This window comes from Manacus candei, unplaced genomic scaffold, assembly GCF_025592945.1.
Source record: "Manacus candei isolate 608988 ecotype Guabito, Panama unplaced genomic scaffold, ASM2559294v1 h1tg000009l, whole genome shotgun sequence".
NCBI classification, from domain to species: Eukaryota; Metazoa; Chordata; class Aves; order Passeriformes; family Pipridae; genus Manacus; species Manacus candei.
This window is the reverse complement of record NW_026138057.1, coordinates 2,998,399-3,015,513: the sequence shown is the minus strand read 5'-3', so window position 1 is coordinate 3,015,513 and position 17,115 is coordinate 2,998,399. Positions and strand designations below refer to the sequence as shown.

General features: G+C 52.0%; 3 protein-coding genes across 5 annotated transcripts in view; 1 reads left to right on the top strand and 2 right to left on the bottom strand.

Annotated features, from left to right (window-relative positions):
- The window catches only part of PLCB2 (phospholipase C beta 2), a 47,874-nt gene extending 39,897 nt beyond the window's left edge, over positions 1-7,977 (bottom strand). Inside the window, exons 1-2 of the mRNA XM_051776921.1 lie at positions 7,963-7,977; positions 7,555-7,659 (exon numbers count right to left, since the gene is read on the bottom strand). The gene's annotated coding sequence lies outside the window, so the exon portion shown is untranslated. The remainder of the gene's footprint in view (positions 1-7,554; positions 7,660-7,962) is intronic.
- Positions 7,978-8,262: 285 nt separating this feature from the next.
- Positions 8,263-9,302, top strand: INAFM2 (InaF motif containing 2). Its single transcript, XM_051777191.1, has one exon. The coding sequence runs from the start codon at positions 8,434-8,436 to the stop codon at positions 8,812-8,814; it is 381 nt and encodes a 126-aa protein (XP_051633151.1). The 5' UTR covers positions 8,263-8,433; the 3' UTR covers positions 8,815-9,302.
- A 4,451-nt stretch (positions 9,303-13,753) lies between these two features.
- Positions 13,754-17,115, bottom strand: part of CCDC9B (coiled-coil domain containing 9B) — a 29,449-nt gene continuing 26,087 nt past the window's right edge. For all 3 annotated transcript variants that reach the window (XM_051777004.1, XM_051777002.1, XM_051777003.1), the window contains one exon: positions 13,754-15,958. The gene's annotated coding sequence lies outside the window, so the exon portion shown is untranslated. The remainder of the gene's footprint in view (positions 15,959-17,115) is intronic.

Genomic DNA, 17,115 nt, shown 5'->3' with positions numbered 1-17,115 from the left:
GCCTGGACAGCCAGGAATGCAGCCTGAAGGAATCCTAAGGGCATTCTCAGGTGTTAGTGGCACAAGGCAGGAGAGATTAAGTGGAACTGTAGCAAGTTCTCCAGCTGTAAAACAACAAAGAAGGCAGGAATCAGAGATTCCTGAAAAGGAAACAGAGAACCCTGAACAAACCCAACATTCTTTGTACATGTCCTTAAAGGGTTTATCTGCACAACAAACTGGGAATAAGAGCTTCCATGTTTCCAGCTATCATTGTGTTTTCTGCACTTACTAACACACATTGCACTTTTCCACAGACCTCTGGTCTCACAGCTGAGCCACACCCGTGGCATTAAGCTTCCTTTGCACGTGCCATGTGGGTCACTGGGGAATTCCAGGCCCAACCATGGCAGGGTCACAGGATCCCCCATTCAGGGAATGCTGTTACTCCCAAGAAGAGAAGCAGCAGGTGACAGAGGGGGAAACGAGGAATGAAAGTTCTCCATCCTCCCCTGATCCCTTCTCCAAGGTCAGAGCAGCTCCAGGGCTTCTTCCCTTTGAATTAGGGAGCAGCAGGGGGAGGGACAGAGAGCATCAATCTTGCTCAGAGGTGCTGTTCTCCCAGCCTCTGGAACACTGACAGCACTGCAGGAAGGCCCTGGAGGGAGGTCACAGTGAGAGGTGGGATGAGCTTTGCTACCTGGTACTGCTGAGGGCAGGTGAGATCAGTCACAGCTACTGGATCCAGTGGCCTGTCTGATATTTAGCACAGTTATCACAGCTCTGTGATCCCAGGGTGCTTCCAGCCAGAAGCAGGACCTCCCAGAAAAGCTGCTCCTGTCCTGCCTTCCCTCAGATCAGGACAGTCAACAGCTGCCTCACCAACCAACCTGAAGGAAGTAAGAATCCTGCCACAGCTTTGCTCACATGTCACTCAAGGGTGGCTTTCCCTAAGGAATAAACCCCTAAAATAATCAAATAATAAATAAAACAATAATAATTAAGACCCAACCAAACACAAGCAGCATGAAGAGCAGTGCCCAAGTCCTGTGAGGCCACACGGTGCCACAGCATCAAGGTCCCGCTTGCACAAAGGTGGTCCCCAAAGCTGCAGCTCCCTCCTTTTCGCCCAGCCCAGCCTCCTTATCTTCCATTTCCCAGTGCCTGCTCTGTGGGAGCCTCTGTCCCCACAGGGGCTGATGGAGCAGCAATAGGATGGAGCAGCAGTCCTGCCCTCAGTGCACAGCTCTGCTATCGGAGCGGGCGGGAGCAGTGCTCGCTTATTCCAACCACCCTTCCTCTCCTCTCTCCAGCAAGGCCATCATCCAGGGCACACCCATCCTACATCCCTTACCTTCACCACTGGGCATCCCACCAGCTGCTGCAACAGTTTTGATATGCAAAAATTTCCCTCTTTTTTTTTTTTTTTTTTTTTTTTTTTTAGTGCAGACTCTTCCTTGTCTCCCTGTCCTACCTATCCAGCAGGCTCTGCCTCCCCCAGCATCACCCTTCAGATATTTTAGGAGACAAGGTCTGCAGACACTGATTTAAGCCACGGTGTTAAACGCCCCTGACTGGATGGCTCCCGACTTCTAGGGAATTATCGTGTAACCTCAACCCCAGTTTACTCCTGGCACGCACATAATCCCTAAGAAATCTCTCCGGGCGCCGTTCCGTGCTAATGACACTTTGCCATGTGTAATGCTGTCCTCTAGTGAAGAGCCGTGACACTGCACAGCAGGGCGAACTCCCAGCTCCCCAAAGCCCGGTCCCCCCCGCTGCTCCCGGGGCTGCTCTGCCCTCGGGGCCCTGGCATTCCGGGAAGGATTAACGACACCTTTAAAACCGCAAAGGCCAGTATTTGCCAACCACCTCTGGAGAGCAGAACTGTTGAGTGGGCGTGCAGGGCTGTATTTTGTGTCCTACTTTGAGCCCAAACCACAAAGTCAGGGATCCCTGACAGCTCCCAGCATGACTCCAGCTTGATCTGCACAAGTCAGAGGGCAGCAGACCACAGCACAGGGAGACAAGCGGCCACAGATGCCACAATACCATAAAAGCAGCGAGAACTTGTACAAAACCCCAAAAACTATCTGCTCAGCCACTGGGACATGGTTGGACCCATAATTGAGTGTTCTCTGGGCAGGAGTACATTGTGTTTACAGCACTGGTGGCTCCGTGCCTGTTTCCCAGCGGTGCAGTGAGTGCTGCAAGCAGGACCACATGCTCCTGAAACATCCCATAAGCCAGACCAAAAACCTGCTTTTGTAATGTCCAGCCTCAACCTACAGCATTCCCATCCTCCCTGCACAGGCCTTGGCACACCATATTCCAAACACTCCTTGAGGTGAAATGTGCTTGTGAAGCAATGACACGTTCAGATTTAGTGCCATGGCAAAGAATGCACAGCCTCCATTGGTTTCACTGAACAGTGCAACATCAGAGATTCCAAACGTTTTCAGGCAAAGGACCACTCTGAGCCCTCACTAAGCTCTCCCTGGATCACACCCTGTGTCCAGGGAAGGTGACTGAGGCCAGTGATGAGCAGGTGGATACATCTGTGGCACTGCTCCTTCTACTGCTGCTCTCCAGGAGCCTCACCAGGGAATGTCCTTCTTTGACCTTGTTTACTGTGGTTTATGCATTTTCCACAGCTTTTGTAGCCATGCTGAGTAATCAGTGCCAAGGGGAACTGAGGCTGCCCCATCCCTGGAAGTGTCCAAGGCCAGGTTGGACAGGGCTTGGAGCAACCTGGGATAGTAGAAGGTGTCCCTGCCCATGCCAGGGGGTGAGATTGGATGGGCTTTAAGGTCCCTTCCAACCCAAACTATCCCAGGCTTCCATGATTTTAAATCATCTGTTGTCTTTATAGAGGTCAAAATTAGATCTTGGAAATTATTTTCATTATTTTATCAAATTACAAAGCCAGGAACAAACAGCACACAAACCGGGTCCAGATTCTTAGAAAGGAGGTCCCAGGACACATTTAACATTGGATGCAGTTCCTAACATGTTTTTATTTTTGAGCAGTCAGATAAACATGGGACCAGAAACAAACAGCATGTGGAAGGAGAATTACTGAAGAAGGACAAGGAAGGTCATTCTACAGCATTCAGGTGTACCAGAGGTTCCACACAGTGAGGCATGTTCCCAAAAAGCAGGGCAGCTTCCCTGCTGGAAAGCCCAGCCCTGGCCCATGTGAGCACCCAGGGCACACAGGGCTGGGGTGCAGGGCAGGTTTGATTTCATTCTGCACCATTTCTGGTCTCCTGGACTGCAGGAAAGGAGCAGCTGGTCCCAGGCTCCCACCACCCCCACAGTGTCTTCCAGCTGACAATGATACACATGCCCTGGTCCACAGAACACTGAGGAATAATCCTGTTCCATAACCACATCCAGGTGAACACCTCTGCTGGAAGTGCATACATCCAGAGGAGTGGGGGGTTATCAAAGCACTGGATCTGGAAGAAACACTTCCCTGAGCAGTGGCTGTAAGACAAGTTTTATTTAGCTGAAGACAAGTGGGGGTCCTTGTTAACACCATGTTGAACTCATTGCCAACAGACCTTTCCCCTGTTCACAGGTGTACAATGAACTTGCTGATGATATTTTCCACATTTTCTGCTCTTGGAAGCATCAGAACAGCCTCTCTCCTGGAACCTTTCAGCTCTATTTCCATCAGAATCTGAACCAGGATGGCAAAAGTGTGAAAACAGGAAGATGCATCAAGTCAGAATCAGCTCCAGCAGAACTGGGAGAGGTTTCAGGCTGATATTTTAATTGAGGCAAATAACTCTGCCTTGCATGTAGTTATCAAGATGAGTCCAGGCCATTTTCCTTATTCAGCTCCCAAAGCCAGGCACACAGAAATGGAGGGAGCCAGGCAGTAACAGCCACTTTCGAGGTTTTCTCTGCAAGAAGAAACTACCCCATGCTCAGGACATATGAACACATTCAAAGCTTCGTTGTTTCAAATAAGGTGAAACCTCATGTCCTCCTCAAATATAAAAGAATCTATTTGATCTTTAAAGCAGTTAAAACAGCACCTTGCCTTAGTGTAACTCAGCAAGGACCCAACTTAAGCCAAGTCAAGCTGACTTTGAAGAATGAACAAGTTGTTTGATGTAACAGAGTTTGGTTGCACAGGTGACCACCAGAGACCCTCGATGGAGCCCCTCAGAGACCTTATAAGGATTTGTGTATATGGTAACAGGTGTTGGGGAATGTCCTGGATATGTAACAGGAATGCAGGGAGCGAAAATGAACAGTCCTGTAGTGCTGCCATATCAGCTGCAGTGGAGACACCCCTGTGAGCACCTGGGGAGCTGAGTGCCAGGGCAGCCAGTGTGCTGTGACCACACAGTGCATCGTAATCAAGGAATGCCTGGCTCCTAAAACTCACCAGTTGAGTCTTAGAGCTTTATTTTAAGAGCTAATTTTAGGCAACACAGAGGATAACAAAATGGCTCAAAACGGGCTTCCCCACATTGATGATACAAGGCTGGAGCTGCCCTGAGCTCCCCAGAGCTTTCTGCCCAAGGCCTCAGTCCTGGGCAAACCCAGCAAAAACCTGCTGTGGTATCTCAAATTCAGCATCACTTTTAGCACCTTCCCCACTCCCATAACCTCTGCAGAGCACTGTCCTAGTCAGTGCAAGACTGTGGGTTGTGCCAGCTTCACTGTCACAGTTAAATCAGAGCTGAAGGAAATAAAAGGACATCCCCAACCTTCCCCATCTGTTCTTGGATTAACAAGTGAAACTGCAGCTTCCCACATGAGACACATTTCAGTGTGTAAGAGGAAAATGCCAGAGAGGAACAGAAACAGATTCCCTGCAGGCTCCAACAGCAGGCTGGAGCAGCAGTGAGAAATAGAGTATTTCCTGTAGAAGGGCAGCCAGCAGAGCTTGAGAGATGCCCCTGTCAAGAGCAGGGACCTTCTCTGTGACAGCAGGCTCCAGCCTAGCAGAGTACTTGCTCAAGGACTTAGGCACAGAAAGATTAATTTAAACAAACTAGTCCATCCTTTAAACACTAGGAGGCAGGTAGAAAGATCTCATCCATCTCCCTCCTCCCCAGCTCACAAATGTGACCAAGGAGACACTGTAAAGTTTAAACATCAACAAAGAGCCAATAAAAAAGTTACGAGTCTCTATAATCTGCCCAGAGGCCTCTGTGAACAGCACACACTCACCCACCTCCCAGGCATCCCATCCAGTGCCCTGCTACTCCAGAAGCAGGGGCTGCACAGAGGCAGTACCTCAGGCCAGCAATCTTCCCTTAATGAAGTCTTCCCTATCCTGCAGCACTCGGATGCTATTCACAGACTCCGAGCATGGGAAATCAATAACACAGGTTTATTTAGCTCCATCCTTCAGGGGCCCTTGGAGAGCAGGCAAACATCCCACTGCAGCAAGGCAGCAGCAGGGTTCAAGCCACGCTGCTCACTCAGGGAGGTGGAACTCCCAAGTCTCCAACAGGAGATCTGTCTCAGCACCCGTGGTTTTAACAACACTCAGGTGTAAGGCAGCGAGTAAACACATTTTCTAGTGGACCCTCAGACCCAACAAGTCAAAATTAAAGCAGTATTAAAGTAAGTTAAAGTATCTTGTAAAGAACAGGACCCTGCAGAGTAGTTTTTGGGCTGTGGTGGGAGGAAGGCTGCCCGAGGGTTGCAGGGCTCTCCTGCCTTGGCACATAGTTCCAGTGTGCACCACGTGCCTCAAGCGAGTGATCTCTTGTGCTCTTTAGGAGGAAATTCCAGACAGGAGTAATTTGTCAGCTTTGTCTGGTGTCAGACACAGTCCCTGACTTCACAAGACCCCAGAGCTCCAATCCTGCACCACAGGAGCCTGCTCAGAGCACAGCCTGGGATCTCTGCTAATGCTCCAAGGACAAAGAAAACATCTTGACTGCAGCTCTGGCTCCTGGCTCTCACTTGCCTTAGAGAGGTTGTTAGCAAGGAACTCTGTTTGGGAACAGAAGGCACACACCTGCTGGCAGCTGCCTGCAGAGAAGCTCACACCCAGTTACTTGCTCACAGTAAAAAGAAAAGCTTTCACCTGACTTTGGCAAAAGTCAAGACTTCACAACATTTAATGAACACAAGCCTGGGCTTACTCAGAGCCATAAGAGCGGAGGGTTGGCAGGGAGGAGAGAGCCTTGAGAACACTGAATTTCTGTAATAATACCATGGCACTGTGTGTTCCAGCAAGGGCAGGTCTCCACTGCAGGCATGAATGAGCCACAAATAAATGCAGGGGGGAGGTGAAGCCGTTGGGCTGAAGGCAGAACACCTCTGGAATGACATGCTGGGATCTCAACCACACCACGCTTCCACAGTTGCTGGGAATGTTCTTACAACTCCCCTGCACGTCCTTAGCCAGTCCAGCCTGGCTCCCAGGACATTCTGAAAATGCAGGAAGACATCCTGGACTAGACAAGCATCAGAATCATCAAAACTGCCAAGACCTCAGTCAGCCCCACAAGAACTGCCTGTATGTGTCAATCCTCTACCCTAGAAATTCCAGAATGGGAATTAAGCCAGAGCATAGGGAAAGGACTTGTGAGAAGTAGCAACTCATCATCATTTCACTTACTGAATGGAAGAGGAGAAGCAAGGGGAGAACGGGCTGGACCAAACCCATCACTGAGGGAAAACACACTGAAAAATTACTAGAAAATTCGTTTTGTAAGAATTGCTATAAATTCACACCTATAATTCAACCTAAACTTATACAGTCCAAGGGAATGTGTGTATAGAATGTACAGTACACCGCAGAAAAGGCAATTCTGTAACTCAGGGAAGCTCTGCCAGCAGGGCATCATCAGTTAATGCAGCCCAGGTGTGACTGTGACTCCAGCTCGTGTGCTCAGGTGTGGGACATTGGGCTTGACGAGGAGAATACAATCACCTGTAAGCAATGAGGCCAGGAGACACACAGGGCACAAAGAAAGGCCCCAGTACCCTCTAACAAATGTTCCCCAGGTGCACAGCAACATTTCATCAATGTTAAATACTTCAGGAGGCTACAGCAAGTCTATCTACAGCTCAAAATCATTTGGGTTGGAAGGGAACCTGAAAAACCGTCTAGTCCAACTCCCCAGCCAAGGGCAATGAGCCCCTCTGGCCTGAACAGGCAGGTTTAGTCTCCAAATTCCTTTGCCCCTGTCAGAACAATCAGCCAGGCACCCCACACTGAGCCCCTTCCAGGTGCTCCTTTTGCTGCTGGACACTGGGGCTCCCAGCCCTGCCCAGTCAGTGCACACAGACCCACAGCAGTGCTCCCCCTCCACATGCAGACAGCAGCCCTGCAGCCTCTGGCCAACACAGTCCACCTTTTCCAAAAATTACAGCTACTTTGAAGCTACTCCATTTATTCCCTAACATATCTTCTGTCTCACGAGTCTTCCTCAGAGCTGCAAGCTCTGTACTTCTTCCTGCAAAAACTTTTCCCTCTCTCCCAACTTTTCTCTCACAATTTTCCTGCAACTGGGAGTATAGCATTGAAGGCAAACCCCTTCTACCACATGGGAGCACAAATAAAATGCTGCTGTTAACTCAAAACTCACTCACTTTCTCTGAAGCCTCTCTGGGTAACAGGCAGGTCTCCAGCTACTGTTGCCTCCTCCAGAACTGCAAGTCCTGGTTTACAAGAAGTTTCTGCTGCAACTACCACACCTGAGATTGAAAGGAGGAAGAAAATTATTGTAAAACAAGCAGCTACATCATTCCCATAAAGAAAACAAAGCTAATTTATACCCTAAATTGGTGGTTTAGTTGTCTTTTCAACATGAGAATATAATGCTTTTGTAGGGAACTAACACCTGGGGAGTGATGTGAACCCATGCTTTAAGAGGAGGTTTAGATTGTATCAATAACAGGTTTGGGACAAGGCCAGCTTGGAGAAAGCCTTTCACTCTAAAACTTGCTCCTTGGCTCGGGCACCCTTCCAGCCTCACAGAGGGTGCAGGCAGCACGTACCTGCAGCAGGGAGGCACCAAGAAGTAACTCCAAGAGGCCAGGGTAGAGAGGGGCCTCCTGACCTCCTCCAGCTCCAGGTGCGTGCCAGGAGCCTTCACTGCGGCCCGGGGAGGAACTAAACCATCACCTGCCTCCCTCCGCAACGAGGGGCTCCCGGAGGGCTGGGCAGCTCTGCGGGGCTCTGGCGGACGGGAGGGGGCAGCCCTCTGCCGGGAGTCCTTTTAAAGGTGCTCCGCCCCTTGCCCGCCCTCCTCTCCCGCCCTCCCTGCCGTGTCCCCTCCCTCGGTCCCCTCCCCTGGGGGCGGTGTTGCCCCCTTCGCGCCGCCCCTCGCCCCCGGCGGGGCAGCGCGGGCAGCGGCACCGGCGGCGGCGCGGGCGGTACCGGCATGTCCTGAGCGGCGGCGGCGGCCGATCCGGGCCGGAGCCAGCACGGAGGGCTCGGTGGAGCAGCGGGCCAAGGGCCGGGCCCCGATGAAGGAGAAGGAGGCGGGCGCGGAGCGGGGCAAGCCCGCCACTTACACCGGGGACAAGAAGGCGCGCATGGCGGCCAAGACCAACAAGAAGTGGGTGCGCCTGGCCACCGTGCTGGCCTACGTGCTGTCCGTCTCGCTGGCCGCCATCGTGCTCGCCGTCTACTACAGCCTCATCTGGCAGCCGGTGCGCGGCACCGGCGGCTCCTCCGGCCCCGCCGCCGCCACCCCCGCGCAGCTCCGCGCCGGACCCACGGCGGGGCCTCCGCCCGCGCCGCCGCGCCCCGGGCCCGGCCCCCGCCCCGCCGCCACCGCCACCGCCGCCGGCCCGCCCGCCGCCACCCCGCCCGGCCCCGCGGCCCCCGATGGGAGCAGCCCCTGATGGGGGCTGAGGCCGCTCCGCCGGCGATGGAGAGCGAGGGCCCGGCCCAGCACGGAGAGCGAGGGCTCGGCCCCCCCCGCGGCACCGCGGAGCGCCGGGACACGGACCGGACACTGAGCGGACACTGACCTGGCACTGGCTCGGCCCCGCCGGAGTCGGCGGAACTGCGGTATCTTCTTTTCCCCCTCCGTTTGTCCTCGAAAGGGAATTTTGTGGCTTCGTTTCCTTCCTCACCAGGGCTAGCTTCTCCCGTTGAACCCGCATCGAATTCCTGCGCTGTTTATGCCAGTCTGTTACCTATACAAGGATACCGGTGTCCAAAATTCCTCACTATTTACAGGATCAGCTGGGAACAATACGAATTTAGAGGCTGTAATCCGTTGTTTAAGTAAAACCAGTTTTGTTTAACGATGAGCATAAACTTATTTAAAATATGTGGAAGGTAAATTGACTTGTTTACTATATTAAAATATTTTCCCAATATGAAAGTCTCTGTAACACAGTATGTTCTCTTCGGTGGTGGGAGGAGGAATGCTGAACTGGAAGGGCTCTTGAGTAGCAGAAATTTGGCTGCTGCAGTGGGAACTGTGGTATATGATGTTGATTCATTTGTCGTTGGTCTCCATAGGCAAGGCTGGAGAAACCTCCATATGTGCTTAAATCCTGCTGCTCGTGGAAAGGAAGCGGTGGTGGTGGAAAGCTTGGATCTGTGCTGGCAGAGCAGGTGGAGCTGTGGTGGTGGGCTGTGAGCTGTGTCGTGGTTGTACCCCCGTGCTCCTGCCCTCCTGCCTGTGAGGGGTGGCAGTGCTTATGGATCATCCCTGTGCCCTGGGGGCACCCGGAGCCAGGGCAGGTCTTGGCCCGGCGGTTCCTGATGTGCCCTGGCGGCCTCTCCTCCCAGTGTTTGCCTGCCCTGTAGTCTTCAGAAATGTTCCATTCCTTGAGCACAAAACTGGCCTTTAATGACTCTGGGATGTGGGATATCAACTAGGAAACCATAAGAGCTGTGTTGTTCCAGGCTGCTTCTTTCCAGGTGGATGGATTTGGCTGAATCAGTGAGGCTGCCAGGCTGTGCTGCATCCCTGTGAAACAATCCCAGCAGTTCAGATCCCCTCTGCTGAGGGATAAGATGTGCTGTCACGCAGTGTACATATTTCAGTTGTGCAGATCACGAAGGTACCATAAAATATGGCATTTGGTGTTTGAAAAGAGCTGTTTTGTACTGAAATCAGGGTGTTTGGGGCCGTGGTGCTGTGTTAGGGCTGTGTCAGCTGGGCATTGTCTTTACAGCGTTCTTGGAAGGTAGAAGCAGGAGCTTGCAGGGAGAGAGTGCTTTGGGATCTTCTTTTCACCCTCCTTGGCAGTTGTCTGGAGCGGGGAAGGCTGTGTGTTGTTAGAACGGAAGGCTGGTGGGGAGGACAAAACGATCCCACTTAGTCACTTCAGCCAAAATCAGTGCCACCCTCCTGCGGGGCAGGTGGAGGAGCTGGAGAGGGGCTGGAGCCCGAATATGCACAGCAGCAGAAGGCTGAGCTGTCCCAGGGCAGCACCAGCTCCTGGACACCCCACGGTGTCTGTTCTGTGAGCAGCTTTGGTTCCCTGCTGGCTCTGCCGGCAGTGGGTTCATCCCTGTCCGTGGGGCTGCACGTGCCCACGGTAGCTCTGGGTCCTGGTGACAGCAGTGCCATTTGCTGTCCTTGGGATACACCTCTGGTTGCAGGGAAAGGTTTCTGCAGCTCCTCGAGGGAGGAATGAGTGACAGAGAAACAAACCAGGCTCGTTGTGGTGCCAGTTCAGTTTAGGCTGTTCCTTGGCTCGGGTGCTAAACACAGAACCAGTTGGAAGTATCTCTGAGAAGGAGCTCATGTTTATCTCGTAAAACCTCTGGAGATAAATAAAGCTGGGTGGGATGACACAGATCCTGGGATTTCTCTGCTCCTGGCCTGCAGCTTGGGCGCTCTGTAGTGGCTCTGAGTGGTGCATCCAACATGTGCTGGTTTCCAGGGCCCCCTGACATCCTTCACTTTAACTCCAATTGCTCTCAGAAGACTCATCGAGCCATCTGCGTGGCGCGGGAGGGAGAGGAAGTGAGTGGAATGAAATGGGCTGCGTGGCCCTCTTCCAACCTGCCGTGGAACTGCCGAGAGATGCCTCGTACTTGGGAGCAGGAACAACCTACAGCTCTTTACCTGGTTTGTGGGTTTGGGGGCAGAGGATCTCTGGGACAGTGCTCGGATCTGTGGATCAAAGGGAACAGGCCCTTTCCTGATGGCTGCCTCCCTTACTGCTGCTAAAAATAGTTGATGAGCCAGTACGAGGATGGTTGTGGCTGTCTGCATTCCTGGAGGAAAGTGCAGGCTTGATGAGTTCCCAGACTGTGTTTTTGCATCTTCTCCTCTGCTGACAAACAGATCTCACTGAAATGCTGCTATTTCTGTACCTGTTACAACTGGCTTTGGAGCATCCCGTGGCCTTACTCCGGTTGTACTGAGCCAGGGAGGGGAGGTGGCCTGGGGGAGATGCAGGAGGATCACGGGCTGCCAGCCTAAGGGCCAGGCAGCTCAGGTGATTTGGTTTTCCAAATCTCCAGGGCCCAGATTCTTCAGCTACAATCTGTTCCCCATCCTTTCCCTAGCCAGGCATTGTAGCCCTCTGGAGGCAGACGTGTTCCCGTCGGGATGCTGCTGCCAGCCCGTGACGAGCCCGTTGCTGCGCTTGTGACTGTCATCGTGACAGACTGTCAAAGAAATTGGTGACTAAGTACACTTTGCAAATACTTCTAGTGACAAAAAGGGCTCGTCTAGACTGGTTTCTAGGTGTAAGCTAATTTAAAGTTCAGGGTATTAGGGATTTCTTGGGAAGTAGGTTGGCTGCAACAGAGAACAGCTTGGACTGGGAATTTTTGCATTATGTTGTACTGAGAGTGTCATCTGCATCCCAACAGAATTGTTTTAGTGCCCTTAAATGGTGCAGTCACCAGTCTGGGGTAAAGCTGAGGTTTAAAAGGCCATTGGTTGTGTGGTCTGTTGTGTTACTTCAGCTCCAGTTCAGCCTTTCCCTTCATTGCTCCTCAAAAAAATAAAAACATTCAGTTCACTTGGTGTGATTGTATCAGGCAAGACAAGGCACAGGGTGGTGTGTGGCTTCCTAGATGGAAATGGCTGCAACCCCATGATCCAGGATGTTGTTTCCTTAGCATTGCTGGAGAGGATTATTCCCTTCACACAACTGCTGTCCTGCATGTTACCTGCCAAGAGAATGGTGCCAAATTCCCAGCGTGTGTGTTGGTGTGGAAGGGAGATGGCTGAAAGTCAGTTTGGGTGAAGGAGCTCCTTAGGTGTGAGGGACATTGAATACTTGCCCTCTGCCTGTGCACACTGGGCTTGTCCCAGTGAGCCCTGTTTGTTCAAGGAGAGCATTTGGTGTAACTCACGTGCAGAGGGACCAGAAGGAAGGGGAAAAGCTGGAAGAAGAGTTAGTGGAGCGTGTGATGTGCTCCAGCAGCTGGCTCCAGTTTCCATCTCTAAGAGCTCCCTTTTCCCCACGCACATTCTCTCGTGGGCTCAGCTGATGCGATGCACGTCAGCTCAATCCCACATTCCTGGGCCGTGTTTCTGACAGGGAGGTTTGGCTCAGTCCATGAGCGGAGCTGATAAGCAGTCATGTGGTGTAGCCATGATGGCAAAATCAGGGGCTGCTTCTGGGCCTCGGGCACTTCCCTCAGGGAACTCCAAGCTGGTCTCAGTGGCAGCTCTGGGGGGAGTTGCCGATGGCTGGCTTTGAGTCCTGGAGCTGCCGGAGCGTGTGGAGAAGGGAATGGGGTAAGAAACATAGCCAAGCTGGAGTGTGAAGCTAAGGAGGTGAAGTTGATTTCTGGTTGTTCCACGGGTGTTGGAAGGCAGTTTTGGGAAAGCCCTGTGTCTGGTCAGCTGCTGTCACTGCCCTGGGATGGTGGGAGCAGGAAGCGGTCGCGGAATTCCCAGAATCGCCTGCCAGTGGCTGCTGAGCCCGTGAGCTGGTCGAGCTGTTGCTGCACAACCTTTCCAGGGAAGGCAGCAGGCAGTGTCCTGAACTTCCCAGCAGTGCTGTATCCTGCTGCTGCTCTGGGCCCCTCGCTGACTTAGGAAGCACTAACTGTTGTATTATGCACTTAAAATACAAACCCGCTGACTAAGTGCCAGCCCCCTCTGCCATCTGCAACCAGTATATTGGAGGGGGACTGGTGGGGACATCAGTGAATTGTTCTGTTATTTGTACTTCTAGAGACTCTGTAGGGCTTTGCTTAGTGACCTGGGTGTGCTGTTGCTGCAGGTATTGGACTTGCTGAGGTGGGAATGGAGAGCTGGAACTGCTGTCAGGGTTTTATATTGTTGCCTCCCTTAGTAATTGCTTTGGGAACAAGTATCTCCAACTTTGTCCAGATGTATTTCTGTCCTTGGCTCGAGGTGTTTTAAATTGGTCTCTTTATACAAGAGCTGACTCCCTGGTCTGGGATCAGTTTTGATAGTTTTAGCTACCGAGCTGCTGTGTTGCAATTGATGGTACATTTTACCAAGAAGAAGAGTGTCTAGTGGCAAGCTGCTCCTTTGAAGGAAAAAGCATTCTGCCTGGGAGTGCTGCTGCTTCCCTGGGGTCTGGAAGAGCTGGAATAACTTCCACCAAATCCCTGAGCTGCCAACACGTTTGCTTGTGAGGAAAGTGCAGTGGTGATGAGGTGGTGGCTTTGATGCCTCGATGAAAAAGTGACCCTTGTCTTCCTGGCATCGCTGCAGGAAGCTTTTGGGTGAGGGAGCTTAGCTAGCCCAGGAGTTCAGCACTTCCCAAAAGGATCAGCACTCTGAACTGGAGCTGTTTCTCTAAAAAGAAGAGATCACAGGTTCAATTCCTAAAACTCTACATGTGGAAACTTTACATGTGAGAAACAGTAAGAAACAGGAGGTTTTTCCTCATTCCAACTTTTATTTCATATAAATAATCCCTCTACATCAGATTTGTCAACTTCTCAGTCTTTTCTCTCACCATAAAAGAAGCAGCAGCTAAGCCACAGTTGTCTGAAAAATCACAACCCAGGCACCAACCAAAGTGCATCGAGCAAAGTGTTAATGAGCAGGAAAAAATTACACTTGGAACAGGCACGACCTGCCCAGCCCTATCCCTGGAGCCTGGATCCAGACTCAGTCCTTCCTGGGCATCAGTAGCTGCAAAGTCACTTGGCTTTGCAGGAGGAAAAGGAGGGAATGGAGGAACAGTGATAGTTTTCCTTTCAGAACAGTCTAGGGCAATAAGGTTTCCTATCTCTCCAGCACAGCGCTGGACCAGGGCAATGGGAGATCCCTGCCTGGCTGTGTCTGACTGCTCTGGAGTGCAGCAGCTCCTGAGCTGAGACTGTGTGTTCCATGGACCAGGAGGCAAAGTGGCTCCTGGGAAATGCTGGTAATGACTCAGGCTGACTGGACCAAGAGTGAGGTCAGAGACCTGATGTACAAAATAATAATAAATTAACAAACTAAACAATTGTAAGCAGGCTTTTGAGGCAGTCAGATAAGGAAAATGAGCATTTAACAGTGATGGAGGAGCTCCAGGACCTGGAGCAATTTTACAATCTTTTATTTATCTGTTGGGTAAATCCAAATAAACCCATCTGGGCTTTGGTGGGGTGAAGATGTTTCTACTGATAAAACACAAAAGCTGCACGCTCTGTTTCTTGACAATACCTGGTGTGAAGCCAGTAAACTCTCCTGAATTTGGCATGTGGAAGAAATTCCCAGGCTTGTGCTTCACGGTAGGTGCTGTGGGTCTAAGTCATAAACCAAATGTTTATGTGTGCAAATATTAGTATATTAAAGCAGCATTGAGTATTTCAGTCCACATGTGCCAGCCTGGTCTCCAGGGCAGTCTGGCAGCCTGGCCAGAGCAGGTCCTGCAGGGCATTCCAGGTAGTCTCCACACACCTGGCCCAGGGACTTTACTCTGGCGTCAGGTTTTACAGCAGCACCTCCAAGGCGATGCCCTCTCTGCTGTGTCGTTCCCATGTCAGAAATCCTGCTGTGTTATCCCCTGTGCCTTCTCCTTAACTGGTAGCTGTATTCCAGCTAGGTCCCAGCTTGCTGTGACTGGAAATCCAAGCAGCTGGAATTGCTGCACGTTTGTGCTTGTAAATGCTTCTCCAGATCCTGCATTTGAAAGGTGTCTTTAAGGCCAGCTCAGAAGGTCTGTGGGGCAGCTTCCAGAGGACTCCTGCCCTCTTAATTCAAGCACAAGGCTACAGAAGGCACAACCAGGCAGGTGAAAGCTGATAGGAAGTCTTGGGCCTCCAGGTCCAGTCTGGCCTGGGTCCTGCTGGCACTGCTCTGGGCAGTGTGGTGGAGGAGGAGATTGCCCTGCTGCAGGGGTGCCCAGTTACCAGTGCCCTTGGGAAGCGGGCACAGTTGGCTGAGCTGTGCCCACCCCTGCTCAACCCAAGAGCCCCTTCCTTGGCACACAGCAGTGTCCTAATGTGCTCCTCAGCCTCTGGCAGGGGAGAGCTGGAGGCTCTTCAGGGAGGAGATGCTGGGGGGCATCTGTGCTTGGCACATGGAGTTGTGTGCCCCACGGCTGTGCTCTATCCATCCATTCATCCATCCACAGCCCTGCCACTACTGTACACCTCTGCCAACACTTCAACCACGTGCAAACCTCTAGTACCAGAGCTCTGAGAGCTATTTCTGCACCCACCTATGAACTACACCCTCACACGCCACCCCTTCCCGCTGCTCCAGGCTCTGGCACAGCCCTGACACAGGCAGGTCCCTCCAGCCTCCAGGGCAGAAAACTGTGCCCAGAAACCCAAACCTTAACTCTACACAGAATTAGTCATTAAATTAAATAAAGTGCATCCAGTAGACATTTCCTTGGCTTGCCACGCAGCTGCAATATAGGCCAAACAAATAAAGAGATAAGTGATGGTGGTTTTGCTGTAGGGTGGGAGTGTGGGCACCCTTCCCTGTCCTCTGGCAGATGGAGAGGGAAGGGGGATGCCAGAACTGTGAGTGGGGTGGTGCTGGGCACAGGGCAGGTGCTGAAAGCTGATTTCATAGAAGGTAAAAGAGTGAGGACAAGCTTGTGCTCCTCTTCTCTTCTCCTCCACCGCCTCCAGCACGTTATCCTGCGAAAGGAGAGCAGAGACAGCAGTGGGATTATCAGTCTCCAGGGAACTGCTGAGGTGTAAATTAAAATGTCTGCTGAGTTCCAACCTGCCCTTCCTGCACGGCTGGGGCTGCCTGGGAGGCACCGCTGGGGCATAACCCAGATACCTGCTGCCAAATCCGACGGGAGCAGTGGAGGCTCCGCAGCCCAGGGGATGAGCTGACTGCACCAGTCTGGATGGAACACTCCCAGTCCTCCTCTGGGACAGGTAGGACTCCTTTATCCTTTCCTTACATCTCGGGAACAACAATCCTGACATGCTTCTGTGTATGCTGGAGCAAAAGGAGGGGCTAGTTTCCGTGTGAACCTGGCCTGGGGGTGCAGCCCTTGTGTGCCCCAAGGGCAGAGGGTGAATCAGCTTTCCCTAGTGAAAAACTATCCCGTGTCTGGAGCCTGCTGTCCTGGAGCTGCCTCCAGCCCCAGACACACTGATTTTAATTGGGAAAGGCAGACTTTTTATTCTTCTCTGGTTGCCAGATGCTTGGGTGCTGCTCAGAATTGCTGAGCTGGCATTTTCCTGCCTCCATGTTTAAATCCACAGCTCTGCCTTTTGCTGATGCAGATTTCAGCACCCAAAGCTCCCGAGAAAGGTCAGGGAGGGGATATAAAAAGAAAAACAGATGAAACCCCACGAAGGCAGGAGAGGCCGTAGGAAGCTTGGCTTGCATAAAAAAGAAACCTCTCAAGGAATCATCTAAGGACACAGCCACGGATATTTAATAAGGAACTGCTCTGCAGCCAGACCCAAGGTACTGACACAGCCAATGCCATGTACAGCTCAGAGGAGATTGCTGCTGGAGACATTATTCCTGGTCCTGTCTGTGCAGCCTGTCCTGCTGCTGAGGGTGTCCAGCTCCACATGAGCAGGGACAGCTTCCAATAGACCAGAAGTGCTCCAAGCCGGCCTTGAACATTTCCAGGGATGGGGCAGCCACAGCTGCTCTGGGCAACCTGTGCCAGGGCCTCACTCCCCTCACAGGGAAGGATTTCTTCCCAATATCCCATCTAAACCTGCCCTCAAGGTCATGAGACATCCTCTAGCACAGGCCATTGGACATCCCTGAATTAATTCCTATTTTAATGAGAACTGGTTTCTTTGTCTAGATTTGCTGGTAG